Source organism: Oncorhynchus mykiss, chromosome 3 (assembly GCF_013265735.2).
Source record: "Oncorhynchus mykiss isolate Arlee chromosome 3, USDA_OmykA_1.1, whole genome shotgun sequence".
In the NCBI taxonomy this organism is placed as follows: Eukaryota; Metazoa; Chordata; class Actinopteri; order Salmoniformes; family Salmonidae; genus Oncorhynchus; species Oncorhynchus mykiss.
In genome coordinates this window covers 52,780,038-52,802,154 of record NC_048567.1, presented here as the reverse complement: position 1 = coordinate 52,802,154, position 22,117 = coordinate 52,780,038, and the positions used below count along the sequence as shown (strand labels likewise).

The following is a 22,117-nucleotide window of genomic DNA, read 5'->3' as shown; positions in this document are numbered from 1 at the left end:
CCATAATGACCATCGCTATGTTTGGAGTAAAAAGGGGGAGGCTTGCAAGTCGAAGAACACCATCCCAACCGTGAAGCACGGTGATGGCAGCATCATGTTGTGGGGGTGCTTTGTTGCAGGAGGGACTGGTGCACTTTAGAAAAATAGATGCCATCATGAGGTTGGAAAATTATGTGGATACATTGAAGCAACATCTCAAGACATCAGTCAGGAAGTTAAAGCTTGGTTGCAAATGGGTCTTCCAAATGGACAATGACCCCAAGCATATTTCCAAAGTTGTGGCAAAATGGCTTAAGGACAACAAAGTCAAGGTATTGGAGTGGCCATAACAAAGCCCTGACCTCAATCATATAGAAAATGTGTGGACAGAACTGAAAAAGCGTGTGCGAGCAAAGGGGCCTACAAACCTGACTCGGTTACACCAGCTCTGTCACGAGAAATGGGCCAAAATTCACCCAAATTATTGTGGGAAGCTTGTGGAAGGCTAACCAAAACGTTTGACCCAAGTTAAACAATTTAAAGGCAATGCTACCAACTATTAATTGAGTCTATGTAAACTTCTGACCCACTGGGAATGTGATGAAGGAAATACAAGCTGAAATAAATAATTCTCTCTACTATTATTTTGACATTTCACATTCTTAATATAAAGTGGTGATCCTAATTGACCTAAAACAGGGAATTTTTACTCGGATTAAATGTCAGGAATGTTGAACAACTGAGTTTAAATGTATTTGGTGTATGTAAACTTGACTTCAACTGTATATGCTGTATTCTATACTATTCTATGGTCTCTTAGTCACTTAATGTTTATATATTTGCCATTACTCATCTCATGTGTCTATACTGTTTTCTATACTGTTCTACGTCATTTCATTCACCTAATAATGCTTACATATCTGCATTGCTCATCTCATGTGTATATACTGTTTTCTATACTATTCTACTGTATCTTAGTCTGTTCCGCCCTGATATTGCTCGTCCTTATGTTTATAGTTTTAATTCATTCCTACTAACATAAATGTGTGTAGTTTGTTAGATATTACTGCACTGTTGGAGCTAGAAGCACAAGCATTTCGCTACACCCGCAATAACATCTGCTAATAACGTGTGTGTGACCAATACAATTTGATTAATTAACAGGTAATCTATGGCAATCTGTTAATTTTGGTAACTGGTAAATGTTTCAATGTATAGTGTATATATATTTATATATATTTATCTGTGTCCATTCTGTTCATGAGTTTCTAGTAGATATACAATATGGTTCAAGAGAAAATAGCCTCATTAATGAAAAAAGCATCTTAACAAAAATGTCCTTATTTTCAATTAACTCAAACTATTGGCTTTTTTCACAACTGGCACCAACATTTTTACAACAGACATTTTGACAGTAAAATAAACAAAAGTGTGTAAGAAAATACGTAAAGGATATTTATATTTTAGCAGGTGCTCTTATCCAGAGCCTTTTACAGGAGCAATTAGGGTTAAGTGCCTTGCTCAAGGGCACAACGACAGATTTTTCACCTAGTCAGCTCGGGAATTCAAGACAGCAACCTTTCGGTTACTGGCCCACCCTCTTAACCGCTAGCCTACCGGCTGCCATGTTTCATGCTGAAACCCCTCATACACCGATGGTATTCACTAAGTTAATGATTTATATTTATACAGCTTTGTCATATACGTTTTTATAAAACATTTTTATTAAATATAACAATCGTGTATTGTACATGTAATAAGGCCACACGAAGGGCCAGAGATAATTAGACGCTTATGATAATCTGAAGTACCCAGAAAGGCCACTAGATGTCATCTTATAAAATTTCCCCCCAAAACATAACTTAATTTACCCAAATTCTGGTAATTTACTGGTCAACATTGAACGTTTCCAGTAATAAACCCTCCCTTTGCAATCCTAGTTCCAACCCAGTAAAAGATAATGGTTTACTGCCACAGAAGAAAACGGTCACTAGTATTGTGAGGATGGAGGTCAGTTGGATATTTCTGAGGGATCTATGCTTTACGTTGTACTTTTTTCTCGCTCTTGTTTGCAATGCATTATGGAACTTCCATATCCCTCTCTGTGTTTGTGACAACAAATCAAATCCTAACATGGGGATTTTCATGTCCGAAACTCAACCTGGATGAAAAACATTGAGCGGACAGGTTATATTTTGTGTATCGGAGGGTATTACCGCACGATCTGCGCTCCACAGCAGATGTCTGGGCTTCTGTGCCTTTGGTGTAAGCTGCTTGTTCCCGATGTCACATTTTGCAAGCCATATGCGTGTTACATAATGGTATAATTTTCCCACAATAACCACCACAAACATTCCCTATTATTTTATGACTTTTGGGTCTCTCAGGCTCTGAGCTCTACAGTCATCCATGATACTCAAGGCAAAACGTCCTCCATCCTCCTCTGTCCTCCTCGCTCCCCTTCCACCTTAATCTTTGTCTAAGTCAGAACACTCGTGGGGAATTCCCCCCCTGGGCCCTCTCGCTGACCGTAGCCTCCGTTCGCCATGCCATATCGAGTAGACCAGCATCCCTCATAGGAGTGCTGCAGAGTGGACTGCACCGATAGTTTCTGACTAAAGGGTCAGCTCGCCAGCCTCATAATGACTGTAATGTAGATCTTAATGGGCTTTAATGACCTGCTCTGTCCGTGCCACGGAGGCTGAGGCTTCTCCCAGTGCTCTGGCTGCCTCAGGAACGGCTAAAGAGTAGCTGACTGGCCTGGCCGTCTCTCATCAAGCCACTATTAGATGGGCTAAATGGCTAGTTTCGGGGATTATGCTGATGAGATTGTTTTGAAGTGATGCCCTCAGGACAGTAACCTCGATGCTAAACCTTTGGATGGTTCCGTGCCCTGTATTCTGTCCTACTCTGAACACTCACTCCTACTTGGTCAAGTCAGATTCATCCTGGAAGGACCAGGAGTGTCCTTAGATCACCTCAACAGTGGTGTCTGTTGTCGTTAAAAACAGGACTCTGTGTTTAGTTCTAACTCAATGACTTATTGGGAACCTATGTTGATCAACTCCTGGTACCACATGTGCTATAGATTTGACCTCAACCCCACAAACAAAGAAGAAACCCCATCACCTACAATAAATCATTGTCATAGCTAATACTTATCATATTAGCAAGCAGCACTTTGGTCTTCTTTGGGTACGTGTTTCATGTGAGGTTGTACATTATTTATGTACAGTCCTTGGCTAGCCTGTGTAATGCTACTGTGTGAGTGTACAGCCCAGAGGCCTCCGTTTTCCTCCCTCCGCAGAGCGGAGCCCATTCTCACCGTGGCTCAAGATCACTGCCGTTTTTCATTACCCAGTGGGAGAGACACTTGTGATTATTGCCAATAAAGGAAATTAGATCAAATGATTTTTGACTTTGACTCCCCCCTTCATCCTTTCACATTTAATCAAATGCAGAGGTAAAGCCATCACAGAAATTGCTGTTGATTTATAAATAAGCTAATTGGCGGCATTCTCCCTAAGTACCGCTCTCTCTCCCTCTCTTTTCCTCTCTCTCTCTCGCTCTCTGCCGGTAGATACGGCAGCGTTTTTATTGCCCCTAGTCTAAACCCCTTCATCCAATTTTTAAAATGGCTTATCGAATAAAATATTCCCAGGGGGCTGTGAGGCAGCCTCATTGGTCATACCTAACCACAAGTGGCTCTTTGTCAGCTCCACAGTCCAGCTGTACGGCAGAGGCCATCCCATGTCCATATCGGTTAGGTTCTTTATCCATCTGCCCACTCTATCCCACTTTGTCAGGTTTATCAATGCCTTGTGAAGGTAACGTCTTCCTGCTTGATTTCAGCAACACCGTTCTGAAAAGAAAGGCTTTATGGATTCTAATAACTCAAGTGCATTGCTAGAGACGGACAGCGCTTAACATTTGTCCTCTAGCCCAGCCATATGTTTTCATGCATTCTTTATGCTAATCTTTCCACACCTAAGGCAATATTATCACCCTCTCTTCAGTCTCTTTCCTCAAGAAGGATTCATTATGTGAAAGACAGTAGTGCTGGAGGTAGATGATTAAGGAAGTTGACGTTAGGAAACTGGTTTTACCCAATGAAGTGCAGTGGAACCATATACGGTAGCCTATAGGCTACCACACCCATTGCTTAATTGTAGATGACTTTTCCAGAAATGAACATCTTATGGTAACGTTGCTAAATCTGTTAGCGGAGATTCGTCACGCCGTGATGTCATTCTCACCACAGGATTCTTCTGGCATCAGTAACAAGCATTTAATGAAAATCAGGATGGGCCTAAACTCCACTGTATTTGCTACAATAGTTGCTGGTTAATTCAGGTGTGGTTGCTAAGACAGACCAAGTCTGTGGGCGGTATGCTTTGACATACTGTATCTTTATCTTCCTCACCCACTGGAAAAATGCAGGTATTTATAAAGCCAATGACAATTCCTCTGTGAACCAGCCATTCTTGACTAAATACTTATTGGCCTAATCTTGGTCTGGCCTTGTGGTATCATCCAGAAGTAATAAGAAGACTGGATCTCTAGACTGACTAGAACAGTAACAAGACCCTCGGTCTATGCCACTCTGTAGCATGAAAAGCAGTGGCTCCTGCCTTCATAAATTTACCCTAGCCACGAACACTTGCCTTGATGCCAGCACTTTAAATGTGTTTCCCATTCCTTCGTCAATGACATCAGCATCTTTCCGTGCTTGTTCTCTTCCTCATCCAAGTCTGCCTCTCCAAGCAAAGCAACCTGACAAAAGACTGAGATTTCTGTGGCGTCGGACGATCTTCTCCGTTTTTTGTTTTCATTGGTGAAGCAAACCATTCACAATGCACGCGATGGATACAGTTCTATGAGGAGAATTTCATATCTACTTCGAGTGCTGTGAAATTGAACGGTGTTTGTGCATGGGTAAATGCATTTTAAACAATATTCCTAGAACACAAGCTCCATCTCCATCACAGGCCAGCATCATGTTGATGACCTCAGAGCCCCACAAGCCTCGCAGTGTTAACCTATGTCTCCAGGCAGGCTAGAGGCCCCACGGTAATACAGCAGTGATAGAACAGACTAAGTGGAGGCTATGAGAAATGGCTGACATGTTTATTTATTGTTTATTAAACTCTTTATTGTAAAAAAAAAGCATCATAATACACTCAACAAAAATACAGTTGAAATCGGAAGTTTACATACACCTTAGCCAAATACATTTAAACATTTTTTTTTTTTTTTTTTACAATTCCTGACATTTAATTCTAGTAAAAATTCACTGTCTTAGGTCAGTTAGGATCACCAATTTATTTTAAGAATGTGAAATGTCAGAATAATTGTGGAGAGAATTATTTATTTCAGCTTTTATTTCTTTCATCACATTCCCAGTGGGTCAGAAGCTTACATAAACTCAATTAGTATTTGGTAGCATTGCCTTTAAATTGTTTAACTTGGGTCAAGCCTTCCACAAGCTTCCCACAATAATTTGGGTGAATTTTGGCCCATTCCCCCAGACAGAGCTGGTGCAACTGAGTCAGGTTTGTAGGCCTCCTTGCTCACACACGCGTTTTCAGTTCTGCCCACAATTTTTCAACAGGGTTGAGGTCAGGGCTTTGTGATGGCCACTCCAATACCAAAGGACTTTGTTGTCCTTAAGCCATTTTGCTACAAAATGCGACCAAGCTTTAACTTCCTGACTGATGTCTTGAGATGTTGCATCAATATTTCCACATAATTTTCCAACCTCATGATGCCATGTATTTTGAAGTGCACTAGTCCCTCCTGCAGCAAAGCACCCCCACAACATGATGCTGCCACCCCCGTGCTTCATGGTTGGGATGGTGTTCTTTGACTTGCAAGCATCCCCCTTTTCCTCCAAACATAACGATGGTCATTATGGCCAAACAGTTCTATTTTTGTATGATTTTGTACGAAAAGTACAGTCTTTGTCCCTATGTGCAGTTGCAAATCATAGTCTGGCTTTTTTATGGTGGATTTGGAGCAGTGGCTTCTTCTTTGCTGAGCGGCCTTTCAGGTTATGTTGATATAGGACTTGTTTTACTGTGGATATAGATACTTTTGTATCTTTTTCCTCCAGCATCTTCACAAGGTTCTTTGCTGTTGTTCTGGGATTGATTTGCACTTTTCACCCCAACGTACGTTCATCTCTAGGAGACAGAACGCGTCTCCTTCCTGAGCGGTATGACGGCTGCATGGTCCCATGGTGTTTATGCTTGTGTACTGTTGTTTGTACACATGAATGTGGTACTTTCAGGCGTTTGGAAATTGCTCATAAGGATGAACCAGACTTGTGGAGGTCTACAATTGTATTTCTGAGGATTTGGTCATTTCTTTTGAGTTTCCCAAGATGTCAAGCAAAGAGGCACTGAGTTTGAAGTTAGACCTTGAAATACATCCACAGGTACACCTCCAATTGACTCAAATCAATTAGCCTATTAGAAGCTTCTAAAGCCATGACATCATTTTCTGGGATTTTCCTAGCTGTTTAAAGGCACAGTCAACTTAGTGTATGTAAACTTCTGACCCACTGGAATTGTGATACAGTGAATTATAAGTGAAATAATCTGTCTGTAAACAATTGTTGGAAAAATTACTTGTGTCATGCACAAGGTAGATGTTCTAACCGACTTGCCAAAACTAGTTCGTGGAGTGGTTAAAAAACAAGTTTTAATGACTCCAACCTAAGTGTATGTAAACTTCCGACTTCAACTGTATATAAACGCAACATGCAACAATTTCAGTTACAGTTCATATAAGTAAATCAGTCAAACTGTAGTCAGGTCAAGACCCTGGTGAGGACGACGTGCACACAGATGAGCTTCCCTGAGACAGTTCCTGACAGTTTGTGCAGAAATTCTTCGGTTGTGACACAATTTCATCAGCTTACCGGGTGGCTGGTCTCAGAAGATCCCGCGGGGGAAGAAGCCGGATGTGGAGGCTGCCGTGGTTACACGTGGTCTGCGCTTGTGAGGACAGTTGGACATTCTGCCAATTTCTCTAAAATGACGTTGGAGGCGGCTTATGGTAGAGAAATTATCTGGTGGGCATTCCTGCAGTCAGCATGCCAATTGTATGCTCCCTCAACTTGAGACATCTGTGACATTGTGTTGTGAAAACTGCACATTTTAGTGGCCTTTTTATTGTTCCCTTCACTAGGTGCACCTGAGTAATGAACATGCTGTTTAATCAGCTTCTTGATATGCCACACCTGTCAGGTGGATCGATTATCTTGGCAAATGAGCAATGCTCACTAACAGGAATGTAAATATACTGTACCCAAATGTTAGCGAAATAAGAATTTTGTGCCTATGGAAAAGTCATGTGAACGTTTATTTCAGCTCATGAAACACTTTTTAAATGTTGCGGTTATATTTCTGTTCAGTATATAATAATATACTGCCGGATCATCATCAAGGGTCATACCATAGTGTATTTATGTAGTATGTATGTATGTATGTATGTCTTCACGAGTCACTTTGATTTAACCACAGCAGACCTGAAGTACTACTCAGTCCAGTAGAAGAGGAAAAGGAGGGACTTCTCAGTCTCAGCTCCCCTCCGGCTGCCATCCTGGATCAGAGGGAAGGCACCGGGCAGGCCGAGGCTCCTTCTCACCCCAGGGAAGAGCGAGGGCCTGGGGGAGGGAAGGAAGAGGGGGATGGAGGAGGAGAAGAGAGCCACGTCAGACCTCTTCATATCGTCTGGCCTCATAGGTGGTGAGTTGATGTCTTGTCATCTCTACACTTGAGATAGATACACACACAAGAACACACATACAGTGCCTTCAGAAAGTATTCACACCGATTGACTTAACTACAGATTTTGTTGTGTTACAGCCTGAATGGATTAAATTGAGAAGTTGTGTCGCTGGCCTGCACACAATACCACATAATGTCAAAGTGGAATTATGCTTTTAGAAATGTTTATAAATTAATTTCCAATGGCTCGCAAAGAAGAGCATCTATTGGTAGATGGGCTCAAATAAAAGATGGTGTATCAATACACCCAGTCACTACAAAGATACAGACGTCCTTCCTAACTCAGTTGCCAGAGAGGAAGGAAACCGCTCATGGATTTCACCATGAGGCCAATGGTGACTTTAAAACAGTTACAGGGTAATGGCTGTGATAGGAGAAAAAAACAGAGGATGGATCAACAACATTGTAGTTACTCCACAATCTTAACCTAAATGACAGAGAGAAAATAAGGAACCTGTACAGAATAAAAAATATTCCAAAACATGCATCCTGTTTGCAGTAAGGCACTAAAGTAAAACTGCTAAACATGTGGCAAAGAAATTAACTTTATGTCCTGAATACAAAGCATTACTTTGGGGGCAAATCCAACACAGTGATTACCGTTTTTTATATTTTCAAGTATGGTGGGGGCTGCATCATGTTATGGGTATGCTTTTCATCGGCAAGGGAGTTTTTTTTAGGATATAAATAAATAGAATAGAGCTAAGTACAGGCACAATCCTAGAGGAAAACCTGGTTGTCTGCTTTCCAAGAGGCACTAAGATACATTAATCTTTCAGCAGGATAATAACCTAAAACACAAGTCCAAATATACAGTGGAGTTGCTTACCAAGTCATTGAATGTTCCTGAGTGGCCTAGTTACAGTTTTGACTTAAATCAGAATGAAAAACCTATGGCAAGACTTGAAAATGTCTGTCTAGCAATGATCAACAACCAATTTGACAGAGCTTGAAGAATAAAAAAAACAAAACAGTTGTGGAAATACTGCACAATCCAGGTGTGCAAAGCTCCTATAGACTTACCCAGAAAGATTCACAGCTGTAATCGCTGCCAAAGGTGATTCTAACATGTATTCACTCAGGGGTGTGAATTTTTGTATATGTATTCCATTTAATCAATTTTGAATTTGGGGCTGTAACACAACAAAAATGTGGAAGGGTTGAAGTAATGTTCAATGTTAACCATATATGGTTATGTTTTGTAAGGACTCTAGGAAAATCCTATGGATAGAGGTTATTTGTTTCAGAACTAAGAAACATGAAGAAAGTGTTTGGAACCTACCGTGAAGGCTAGCGTGTTAGCGTATCAAAACACCTGTCATGATTTACAAAAACAGCAAACACGTTTGGCAACTGGGTTGTTGTTACCTTGCTTGATTTTCTGTGTTTGCCGCTCCTGGCATCGCATGGCATGTCTTAGAACAAAGCAGTCATGCAAACCATAATCCAAAGATCATGTCGTAGGCCTATTCTGGAACTAGAATGACCTGGAAATACCTCTCTAACAGCAATGTACGTATGTACCAACCCTGCGGAGAGTTATTTGCTTTGGATCATCAGAGTGTTGTTTGACAACAAACCGAGGGCATGGAAAAGTACTAACACGTTTTTGTGTAACAATGTCATAAAAAGAGTGGAAACTAGCTACATAGTATTGGTTGTGTTTTGAGTTTAAGCTTTAAGGCCTTTGCTAAGGATTTCTATAAACAGGTATGCTCTTACTGTGTGGTTTCCCCGTCAACATTAGCCATAGAATGTAAAAACACAAGTTAAATGAAATGGCATATTAAAACATGACTTGTGTAACAGCTAGGGGGAAGTTTAAAGATACTCTGGGTGGATTTGTGAATGTTTTTCTTTTACATAAGCAGAAATATCCTTTACATTGTTCAGAGTAGTGTAGGCCCCTTTTTTGGCACACCGTTTCTCGATCTCTGGCTCATCTGTGTTGGAGAGGAAAGACAACAGCTTTTCTGTGGAATCACATTTTTCTCCTCTGACTCCATTCTCCTTTCGGCAGCGAGGCTTAGTTTCCTCACCAAAACATGTCCGTAAATCAGATTAACAACCGCAAAGACCACCAGTGCCGTAGTTCCTCGCTGGCGTCGCGATTTGCCATTGTCGGCATCATTGCCATTCTCCATTATCCCTCCCTCTCTGTGTTTGCATGGGTCGGGTGTCTGTTTTTCACCTACTCTTATATCAATAACAAAAGCACCCATCATGTAATCTCCTCTAAACTGAGCAAAACACAGATGGATTATCGCTCCCAACATCCAGGCTTCATAAACCTTGGCTTATTCTGGGGTAAATTAGGATTTACAGTGGGCGAGAGAGGGAGAGAGAGAGAGAGAGAGAGAGGAAAGAGAGAGAGAGCAGCCCAGATAATCTCCTCGATTGATGCTGCTCACAGTTTGTTGCATTTCATTCTCCTACATTTTTACTATCTCTGCCCTCACTTTTTTGTGCTCATCATTGGTTGCAGATTGTTAATCTGTGTGTGGCCTGGATAGGCGTTCATCCTCAGATTACAGGACTGTCTTATTGCAGGCAATGGCCCGGGCAGCCAGGCCAGGCCAGTGGGATCAGATCAGCCCCACCAGAGGACAGGACAGCTGTTTTACAGGTGAAGATGGCTTCGTGCCACAGTAGTGATGATAATAACCAGCGGGAGAGAAGAGCATAGCAGGACGGAGGCTAAATCTCTGCTACAAGGGGCTTTAACTCCGTCTAAGGTTCATCAGGATCAGCTTTTACCTCAAGAGGATTGTCCTCCTGGAGTATTTCTGATTGCAAAACAAACAACGCAATCAAGATGTGTAAGTCACGTAGGCACACAGCAGGCAATCGAGAAAAAGAAACGCGTCGCGGCAGTGTGAGACCCTCAGAATGTTATGGAGTATATGACGCTCTTCTAGGCTAGCCTAACGATACTGAGGTGCCTGGGTGTATTGTTTATTGTTTTTCTGCTAATCCCTGTCCAGACGGGCCACTGGTCATTAAGTGCTGACGCACAGACTCGTCCAGTGGTGTGCCAACAGAGTCTATCAGTATTGACCCCCACCCATCCTGCTCTGGGCTTTCCCCTGGCATGGCCTCAGGCCGCCAACCTGACCTCAACCAACCCTCAGGACTGACTGACTTCGGACCAGGAAGTAGAAGTTAAATACAGGGGTGTGAGCTGATTGACTCGCTTATTATTTGTGTTTTAAGTGACAGTTCTGTTTTCCAGAGTCATCACTACAATGTGTTGTTTGTTATGCTTTATGGCCATTCTTCAGCATTTGTGAGTCTGAACCTACAGGCATTATACTCCAATGAGACTGTGTCATGTGGGGCCAGTACATTGCAGTAGGCAGCAGGCACCGAAGGATATGTGTTTGTGTGTGAAGATGCAGCCTGTTGCCGTTCCCAAAGTTAGCTCTATTTTAAGAAATGTCGAACCCTTTGTAGTTCTCCTAGACGTATGATTTGAAAATCACCACTATCTACAGTGGTGCATGTTGTCAGGCCTTTGAATGGAAAAAATCTCCTCGGTCCGCTCCTGCTGCATGTTGGTCTATCTTCAACAACCAACTCTTTGTCTTTCAAGTGTCCCCTTAATTAGTGCGCAGTCCTTTGGTTTCTGGTGATTGGGCTCATTTCACATTGTGCATTGGAGTAAATAGTATTTGAATTTTAAAACGCACCTCTTGGGTGCAACATAAAGGAGAATATTTAATCATAGATTTCCAAATGAGAGGATCTTATTTTCTTTTGGCTGCTACGTGATACATATTAATGAGGTTTCTCTGGGTAGTACGGAACATACTTTTTACTTGATCATTTTACCCGGCTTCATCTGCATTCATCTGTGAGGTCACAGGGGTGATAAGACACCACAAAGGACTCATATAAAGTAAGAGCAGAAAGAGAAAAAATAGTGTTAGTCGGAGCTGTAAACTTAGGAGGGAGAATTAAGCAAACGGAAGATGTACCAACCTCGTATCTCTCGAGACCAGACGAGCAGAATATAGGGTGGCTGTTGATGTTGGAAGATAGCATACCTGATGGGAATGGGATAGTTGGAGGCAAACATCCGTTCAGTTGACTTGAGGGAGTTCCGACTGTAAACTGTACTGTACCTTAGAAAATGTCCTTGATGTGCCTTAGCAGCAGATTAGTGGTGTGTATTGGCAGTGTGGCTGATTTTGTGAAGATGCCAGATAGCCTTTGTTTGTCACTCTCCCTCTAATCAGTGGGATGACAGTTCCCTCCGACTTGGTTGACTGTCGCTGGGGGTTAACGGTCCTCATTAACAGATCTAGGGCATCAGTGGGGAGTCAGGGCTCGCACTGTGATACGCTGCCGAGGTGTGTGTGCGTGTGCGTGTGTGTTTTCGAGAGAGAGGTTCTTCCTGATAGTCATATCCCACACATTAATTAACACTCATTTTCCTACAGAGGGGGATGGTAGCCTAGTGCACAGAGCATTATTATCACCGTCTCATTCACTCATTGTCCTCCTCTCTATCTGTAATGGGGGAATAGGGATTCATGCCTCGCATAAGGAGTTAAAAAGGGTAGGAAATAAGGGAATTAGCTTTTATCCACAGGGGAAGCCAATGAATATGAGAGCTGAAAATGAGAATAAATAAGCTCCTATAATACCTCACCTAAGGAGATCCTGTGGAGGTAGCATTAGGAGGGATCTGTCTGAATGATGCTGCTTTGTAGAAGGCGTTTGACCTTCACACACTATCCACTGTTAGACAAATCCTGCGTCCTTTATCACAAACATGTTATAGAGTACAGTCGATTATTACAATTCGGAGATCTGTTGGTGATCAAATACAATGTGTCGTGTTTCGAAGGGTATGTATATTGTGGTGCTTTGCGGGGTGCAACTCAAAAAGCTGAAACTTTCAACCATCCATTAATGGGGCGGCAGGATAGCCTAGTGGTTAGAGTGTTGGACTAGTAACCGAAAGGTTGCAAGTTCAAACCCCCGAGCTGACAAGGTCTGTCGTTCTGCCCCTGAACAGACAGTTTAACCCACTGTTCCTAGGCCGTCATTGAAAATAAGAATTTGTTCTTAACTGACTTGCCTAGTTAAATAAAGGTCAAATACATTTAAAAAAATGTGTAGCTTCAGCATGCATGGCAGCCATTTTACACCAGAATGAATACTCAACACACAGTGATCGTAAGTGGCGAGAGGACCGTGATTGTAAGTGGCGAGAGGACCGTGATTGTAAGTGGAGAGAGGGCAGTGATTGTAAGTGGAGAGAGGGCAGTGATTGTAAGTGGAGAGAGGGCAGTGATTGTAAGTGGAGAGAGGACAGTGATTGTAAGTGGAGAGAGGACAGTGATTGTAAGTGGAGAGAGGACGGTGATTGTAAGTTGAGAGAGGACAGTGATTGTAAGTGGAGAGAGGACGGTGATTGTAAGTGGAGAGAGGACGGTGATTGTAAGTGCAGAGAGGACGGTGATTGTAAGTGCAGAGAGGACGGTGATTGTAAATGGAGAGAGGACAGTGATTGTAAGTGGAGAGAGGACAGTGATTGTAAGTGGAGAGAGGACAGTGATTGTAAGTGGAGAGAGGACGGTGATTGTAAGTTGAGAGAGGACAGTGATTGTAAGTGGAGAGAGGACAGTGATTGTAAGTGGAGAGAGGGCAGTGATTGTAAGTGGAGAGAGGACAGTGATTGTAAGTTGAGAGAGGACAGTGATTGTAAGTGGAGAGAGGACGGTGATTGTAAGTGGAGAGAGGGCAGTGATTGTAAGTGGAGAGAGGGCAGTGATTGTAAGTGGAGAGAGGGCAGTGATTGTAAGTGGAGAGAGGACGGTGATTGTAAGTGGAGAGAGGACAGTGATTGTAAGTGGAGAGAGGACGGTGATTGTAAGTTGAGAGAGGACGGTGATTGTAAGTGGAGAGAGGACAGTGATTGTAAGTTGAGAGAGGACGGTGATTGTAAGTGGAGAGAGGACGGTGATTGTAAGTGGAGAGAGGACGGTGATTGTAAGTGGAGAGAGGACAGTGATTGTAAGTGGAGAGAGGACAGTGATTGTAAGTTGAGAGAGGACGGTGATTGTAAGTGGAGAGAGGACGGTGATTGTAAGTGGAGAGAGGACAGTGATTGTAAGTTGAGAGAGGACGGTGATTGTAAGTGGAGAGAGGACAGTGATTGTAAGTGGAGAGAGGACGGTGATTGTAAGTGGAGAGAGGACAGTGATTGTAAGTTGAGAGAGGGCAGTGATTGTAAGTGGAGAGAGGACAGTGATTGTAAGTGGAGAGAGGACAGTGATTGTAAGTGGAGAGAGGGCAGTGATTGTAAGTGGAGAGAGGACAGTGATTGTAAGTGGAGAGAGGGCAGTGATTGTAAGTGGAGAGAGGACAGTGATTGTAAGTGGAGAGAGGACAGTGATTCTTTACATCTGAAGCTACAGGGCATGTAATAGTCCCTACTCTTGCTTGAAATCAAATCACATTTTATTAGTCACAAGCGTCGAATACAACAGGTGTAGGTAGACCTTACAGTGAAATGCTTACTTACAAGCCCTTAACCAACAATGCAGCTTTAAGAAAAATACCTGTTAAGGAAGTATTTACTAAAATAAAAATAAACTGTTTTTTTTTTTTAGAAAAGTAACAAATAATCGAAGACAATAAAATAACACTAACGAGGCTAAATACAGGTTGAGGTAATATGTACATTTAGGTAGAGGTAAAGTGACTATGCATAGATAATAAACAGAGAGTAGCAGCAACGTAAAAATGGGGGGAGGGGTCAATGAAAATAGTCCAGGTAGCCATTTGATTAGCTGTTCAGGAGTCTTATGGCTTGGGGGTAGAAGCTGTTTAGAAGCCTTTTGGACCTAGACTTGGCGCCCCGGTACCGCTTGCCGTGCGATAGCAGAGAGAACAGTCTGACTAGGGTGGCTGGAGTCTTTGGGAATTTTTAGGGGCTTCCTCTGACATCACCTGGTATAGAGGTCCTGGATGGCAGGAAGCTTGGCCCCAGTGATGTACTGGGCTGTACGCACTACCCTCTGCAGCGCCTTGCGGTCGGAGGCCGAGCATTTGCCATACCAGGCGGTGATGCAACCAGTCAGGATTCTCTTGATGATGCAGCTGTAGAACCTTTTGTGGATCTGAGGATCCATGCCAAATCTTTTCAGTCTCCTGAGAGGGAATAGGCTTTGTCATGCCCTCTTCACGACTGTTTTGGCATGTTTGAATCATGTTAGTTGGTTGGTGATGTGGACACCAAGAAACTTGAAGCTTTCAACCTGCTCCACTGCAGCCCCGTCGATGAGAATGGGGGCGCATTCAGTCCTCCTTTTCCTGTAGTCCACGATAATCTCCTTAGTCTTGATCACTTTGAGGGAGAGGTTGTTGTCCTGGTACCACACTGCCAGGTGTCTGACCTCCTCCCTATAGGCTGTCTCATTGTTGTCAGTGATCAGGCCTACCACTGTTGTGTTGTCGGCAAACTTAATGATGGCGTTGGAGTCGTGCTTGGCCATGCAGTCATGGGTGAACAGGGAGTACAGGAAGGGACTGATCACGCACCCCTGAGCTGCGTGTTGAGGAGCAGAGTGTCAGATGTGTTTTTACCTGCCTTACATCCCAGGGGCGGCCCGGTACGTTTAGTAAGCGCCAGTGACCAGAGAGAGCCAGAACCTACATTTTAATGTCACATCCAGGAGACGGCACCTTTTACAGGTCACTAGCCCTCGGCCTTGAGGGCTCTATTACACTAGACGGAAGAGTGCCCCCTACTGGTCCTCCAACACCACTTCCCAGTCACAACCCTTATAGTCTCAGGTGCGGACCTCCTCACTACAGCTCCAGAGGTAAACCAGCAGAGATATACAGCCATTTGCATGTAGTCAACCTTCATTCATTTTCTACTGTTTATGCTAGTGACAAACCATAAATGACAGTGCACTAGTAAGGGCACAAGGCTACTCTCTCAACACATTTGTGTCATCGACCTTAACTGATTCCCTGTTTTGCCATCTCTAAAGGCAGGTGTGAGCTAATGCTAGCTGCTGTTAATGATAATGTGCAGATGCTCCTGTTAGATCAGTTGACTGTACTCCCTGTTCCCTCCTTCAGATTAGCATGGTGAGTGACAGGCCACTTGCACAGTATGACATCTGCTCCACAGCTGAACACAGCACCTGTGTTAACTAGAAGCAGGGCCTTCCAGGCACCGAACACATCAAGGATGACTGGCTGCTTCTCTCTCTGAGCCAACAGGGATCTCTGTCTCTCTGTCTGTCAGCTTGTTAAATCCCCCACCTGGCGTACTGCACACCGCATCGATACCACAGTCAAGTGTCCTCTGGGGAGTGCTATGATCTTTCTCTTTTTCTGGCTGCTGCCTTGCCTTGTGTAACCTGGCCTCTGTGTGTGTGTGTTTCTGTGTGAATAAATCACAGAGCAGAATGGTACTGAGAGGGGTAAGCCTTTGGACGCCCGGCGCACACCAGAGCAGAGCCTTTCCTGAGCCTGTCCTGTGTGTGTTGTTGTGTGTGTGTACGTAGCACCATCAAGGCCCTGAATTCTGTTTGTGGTTGAAGGGAACACGACAAAGACCCCGAGCTCTTCTTCAAGATGCTGCTGAAGCTGAAAGAGAGAGGCCTGGGCTTTCAACTGTCTGTCCTGGGGGAGACCTTCACTGACGTACCAGGTACACACACACTCATTTTACAAGCAAAGGATTAAGTGGGCTCTGGTTTCGCGATAACACTTGTTTTCAAAGCAGTGGGTGTTTGGTTTCAAAACTTTGAGTAGAAAACTTTGCACAACTTCTCGAAAGGTGAGTGAAAAGCTATACTTGTTTTTTACGATGTAGAATACGTTTGTGCACCCAAGGCATACTGTATGTAATTGTTATGGCTTTCAATGTAATTGGTAATTTGACTAAGTGTGGGGTTAAGGTCGTCTGACAGGCCAGTTTTTTTTTAAGCCCTCAGGACAGTGTTTAATTGATCAAATCCGCTCCCCATTAGTAGATGATGATGCTATAATGACTTTAGTACACTCCAATGTATTCACCACTGAGTGTTAAGTAAATTAATACACATTCTGGCCCCATGGCTGGAAGCAAAGACATCCTTACAGGAAACACACTCTCTCATATTGGGATGTAAACTTTTATAGGAGCATAAACAGATGGAAAGAGAGACTGTAAATTTTTCTCATATTTAGTAATTACGTTTATGATTGCTCGGAAGGCAATCGCATTAGAACAATTTTAATCTACTTTGATTTTCTTAATAGGGTCACGGTATTGATTATGTTCACCCCTCACCTGTTTCTCCCGATCTCATGTTGTATATCATTTTTAGTCCAAAGTTTATGCCTCGGCTTCAGTTCTGACCTCTGTTTTTCATAGCATGTTTTTTCCTCTGTTTTCCTGGATTCAGTCCATTCCCTGTTTCACTGATCTGTTCTCCAAACACTTTTTGGTCACTGAAACATCTTCCTGATGTCATCACTATTCTGTGAATACACAGCAACATGGAACTCATTATGAATCCAGAATGTCACGGACAGATGGCTTTTCAATGACATGCATTTTGTTGCATTATTTCATTTAATTTATCCTCCATTAAACTCAAGTCCTTTATGTGGGAATCTAATCGGTTATAAAGAGTTCACGAAACGAGCAACTGGACAAAGTCAATCAGTCCACTCTTGGCATTTTACTCAATCAAATGAATACATTCATACAGTGACAGAAATGGTTATTGTGAATAATATACATCAGCCCCCCCTCCCCTCCATTCAGACATCTTTGCAGAAGCCAGAGTGGACCTGAATGCCCATGTCCTCCACTGGGGGTTCATGCCCAGTAAAGAGGACTACCTCCATGTCCTCTGCCAGGCAGATGTGGTGGTCTCCACAGCCAAGCATGAGTTTTTTGGAGTGGCCATGTAAGTAACTCACTCTCCTGGTTTGTTTCTTTAATATCTACTTAAGACACAACAAAACATGAACTGCTGAAAGAGTGAATGAAAAGTAATGTGGTTGGTTTTCATGTGAAGTAAACGTTTGAATTTGACATGGAAAAAACGTAGTGACCGTTCATTAAAACTAAACTAAAAACTCTTATTTCTAAGTGTTTTTACCTCTAGGGAGGTAGAGTCCAAAGTGTATGATGAGACTTGCTACCGTATGAAGCCAAACTTCAGTCACCTGTGCTGTGCATTTGAAGGGTTTTGTCAGATCCTGCCTACAGCCAAGGTAGAGCAGGACTGGAGCCAGAGTAGTGCCGCTTCAGTAGAGAGGAAGGTTGTGATCTTACAAAACACCAGCCTGGTGGTGTGTTAATTCTATGGATTGCTTCATGCAGTCAGTGTGGGAATCTATTTTAGATAGATTGGCTGAAAACACGTTAGAAGCTTGGCTGTGCACAATAAAGAAGCCATGTGCTAATTATGGTTGTGAAAAACACTGTCCTGAGTTTGAGGAAGGGATGTCCCTCTGGGGGAGTCTTGTACAATGATGTTTTATACTTCCTTTGATCCAAACCAGGGGGATCTGAGACGCACACGACCACCCACTAAGCTCTATTGATAGTAAACCTTGTGGATGCGCTGGTGGTGGAGGCCCTTTGTGTGTGTTTTCGGCAACAGAGAAACACACATTGAATGGGGGAATATCAACACTGGGTTCTCCTAAGAGACATGCTCAGGTGGATGATGATGTTAAATGTTTCCTCCAGCTTCCAATCGGCTTCACTCACCTGTTTTGAAAGTAAACAAAATAGACATCGGTGCTCGTTGAGTTTTCCATTACAAACCTTTCAACTTAGCAAGTGATTTAGAATACCTGTTCAATTTCATCAGCTTCACGTAGCGTTCAAAACAGGAAGGTAGTTAAGGGTTTCTCATTTCCACACTCTGTGTAAGGATAAACAGACACGGAGGCTTCTGAAGAGCACAATAAACAAAAAAGAGCAGTCCAGTCTTATTGCCCGACAGAGGTGTCACCAATGTGTTTCATCCTCATTATTGTGGAATTTGGCCCTAATCTGATTAATTATGGTCTGGCGATGTGAGCAGACGCCTATTCATGCCCTGCAGTGAAGAAGTCATTTACCCCAGCAAAATTATCGGCTAATTATATTTGAGATGGAAAGCCTTATAACCATTTGCGCGCTTACACATTACGCCACTGAAATGGAACTGACCTTAATAATCGGTTTCATAGATTTTGCTGTCATAGACTAGGGGGCTATCATCTTGCTACCTTTAAATTAGCTTGATTAGCCATGCTATTCTTTGGAATGCAGGCAAAGGCAATTAGACTATTAGAAAGCCTTAACCACTTTCATATGGTGCCAAAAGGTAGTTTGACTTATTCAACCCCTGTTTCCCTGGAACAAACTGTTGCCTGTCAAACCTACTAGGGCGACAGAAGAGCAATATTGCTGTTATTCTTGTCGTTTCAAAAATTGCCGTTTTGATAAATAGTAAGATGCAGTTGATGTTGTAGATAGAATTTCCAACCAGTTTGAGGATATTGGGTACATTTTAGAGTGCAGACTAGTGAATGGCGTCATTGCATATGTGTGAGGATTTCACCCATCATTTTAGTCTTAACATGAAATTAAACTCCCGAGAACTAATCCCATGTTTAAAAATGTACGTCTGTTGCATGAGGAATGACGTAATAAAGTGATGGAAAGGAGTGAAATTGAGGTGTCATCAATATTAATGCACATTCTAATTTAAATAGGCAGGTTTCTACAATGGTCAGTGAGGTTCAGATAAGTTCTGTGAAAGTGGAGGGAAGCTCGATGCACCATAACAACAGGCTTTTCGATCTCTACGTTTTGTTCAGGAGATGGACGTTTCGCAAATAACTTATTCACATTTGAAAACCATTTGGATGGATTTTAGGTTCTCTCTTTTGTGATGGTTTTTGGACATCCTGTAACATTGCAGATGATGTGAGTTCACAGTGAAAGAGATTATTTTCTCTCCCCATCATTTTGAGAATGGGGTGAGTTCCACTGCGTTGCTGGGAAATGTACTATGTCCGGATGCTTTCTTTCCCCAGCTAGTCTGTGGGACTTCATTTATTCTGAACTGTGCATCAAAAGAAACCAATGTCAACAAAGACACAATGGGGACCCATTTTGACAACGCTGTTCAGCTCATGCAGTTATTAGGGGCAAATATTGTGTTCACTCTCCAATCTTGGGGACAGAGTAAACCAACATTTGTCTATATTTTGCATGACCAGAGCACACTTTTTCAGCAAATGGATTTCTGAGACAATCATTATGTTATACAACTGGTGCCCAAATGTGTTTCACGCTTGTTGTTTTTAAGCCAATACTTTTGACAGGAAGCTAAACTATAAAATGTTATATTGCAGGCTAGAAGCTGTTCATTGTGGCTGCTATCCACTTTGCCCCAAGGCTTTGGTGTATCCTGAAATATTCCCAGGTATTACTACACAAATACGCTAATACACCATTGCATTGCAAGATGTTTAATTCTCCGATTTTTGCATCTCTAGAAATGTGTTGTATTTAGATGTTCAAGGTGTAAATCTGAAAAATAAATCACTAAAATAGAACGCTGAAGTCAAAGCTACGATTACTGAGCACAACAAAAAAATAATAATTTACCTGATTCTTAACACCATAGCTGTGCCTCTTCCTTAAATTAGATTTGCATAAATAATATGAATCTTTAAAAATAATACTAGTTTAATTATGTAAAACCTGTCCCAGTTCAGTGTAATATGTATTTTTAATTATAAAGAAAGTGCGCTGTATCTAGCCTGTGCTTTGAGGTTATTCTTTCATGAAAATACGTTTTCCTTTCCTCGCTCTGTCCTACAGAGGAGTATCTGTACTCTACACCTGAGCAGCTTTATAAGAAATTACAGGGACTGTGCAGAAGGCCATACGTGGTGAGGAGACATCACGTTAAGGTAATTAACACTGACATGACAGGAACGGGATTAGCTAACACACGCTTCATTCAGTTCACAATTAATTTCTCTCTTTACGGTTTCTCCTCACCCTTCACCCTGCCTGTGTGCCTGGCTTTCTTCTGTACTGTAAGTTGACAGTTGACACCAGAGCTTAATCCTGCCTTTCATTCTTTCCTCTGTATTGTACTGTAGGTTGACACCAGTTCCTATTCCTGGGCTGCGCTGAAGGAGGACTTCAGGAGTCTGCTGGCATACAAAGAGGACCACCATCCCTGACGGACAGACTACAACTGGGCCAATGCGAGTCCGAGGATCTGCTCAGAAGTGGGCACACTTAGTTCACTCGATTAGTGGCAGAATGAGATGGATTTAAAGGTTGATGGAAAGTCTGCAGCGTAGCGAGGGAGGGAGAGTCTCAAGGGCTGTCGTCATAGCTGCCTGACATGGAGCCACGGGCAACAAACCTGTGGTGGCCTCAGACAGCCTGTCCCCACCACCTCTCTCTCTCCACTCAGCTCCACTCTGCTCAAATCAAAGCCATGCCTTTGAGACATTGTGCCTGTTGTAAACGTCCCCATCTTCACGTGCGAGAGGGAGAGGTCTTTTATGTCTACTGTGGTTTGAATTTGAAATAAAGAGAAAAGAACGTGTAAACTCTTTCAAAGGTTTCTCAAAGGCGGTGCCACCTCATATATCCGGTTGTGTTCATTTTGATCCTGTACTGGAGAGGACCTGGAGCTGGAATTGCTCCCCACCCCACGACTCCCGACAGAGTGGCAGCCAAGTTGTGGCTTGAAATGCTGTTCTCTGCCTCCACACCTGGGTTGCCAGGGGCCTCATTTATAAATTGTGCGTACGTACAAATATACCCCAAAATGTGCGTGCGCCAGTTCATACAAAAGTTGGCATTTATAAAAAATGTACTTGACATGAGAATTTGCTCACCTCCCCGCAACTTGTAGACGATGCGTACGCACATCTCTGCTAGTGTATGAAATATTGTATTGCAATCTGGCAAGTAAGTATTTTGTGCAAATGGGGGATATGATGAAAAGCTTATTCATAAAACATATTAACCAGAATGCAGCCATTTCCCATTAAAGTGGAACTGACAGCATTTTAGCAACCAAAAATCTTATTAAAATATACACCCCCAGGAAGAATGACACTTCTTTTTACATTTTCTGACAAGCAAGCACTTAGATATGGTCATTTTCATGTTTTCATACATTCTTAGAATACATACTTCCAAAACATTCCAAAGCATTTGTAAAAATTCTATAGCGATATAGAGTGGGAAAGCAGCTGTGCATTTGGACAATTAATAGACACTGCAGTAAATTAAACCTAATAAAAACATCTGTCTTGTCCAGGACTAAAGTCTACGCAGACCGGTG

The 22,117-nt window shown here is 42.6% G+C and overlaps 1 protein-coding gene across 5 annotated transcripts in view; it reads left to right on the top strand.

Annotated features, from left to right (window-relative positions):
• Positions 1-21,374, top strand: part of gtdc1 (glycosyltransferase-like domain containing 1) — a 45,609-nt gene extending 24,235 nt beyond the window's left edge. For 3 of the 5 annotated variants that reach the window (XM_036974567.1, XM_036974566.1, XM_036974564.1), the window contains 6 exons: positions 7,506-7,730; positions 16,343-16,452; positions 17,557-17,701; positions 20,154-20,224; positions 20,626-20,717; positions 20,913-21,374. In XM_036974567.1, coding sequence (XP_036830462.1) covers positions 7,506-7,730; positions 16,343-16,452; positions 17,557-17,701; positions 20,154-20,224; positions 20,626-20,717; positions 20,913-20,996 — 727 coding nt within the window. In that variant the 3' untranslated portion in view covers positions 20,997-21,374. The remainder of the gene's footprint in view (positions 1-7,505; positions 7,731-16,342; positions 16,453-17,556; positions 17,702-20,153; positions 20,225-20,625; positions 20,718-20,912) is intronic. The other 2 variants (XM_036974565.1, XM_036974569.1) reach the window with 2 other exon arrangements.
• The last annotated feature ends 743 nt before the right edge of the window (positions 21,375-22,117 follow it).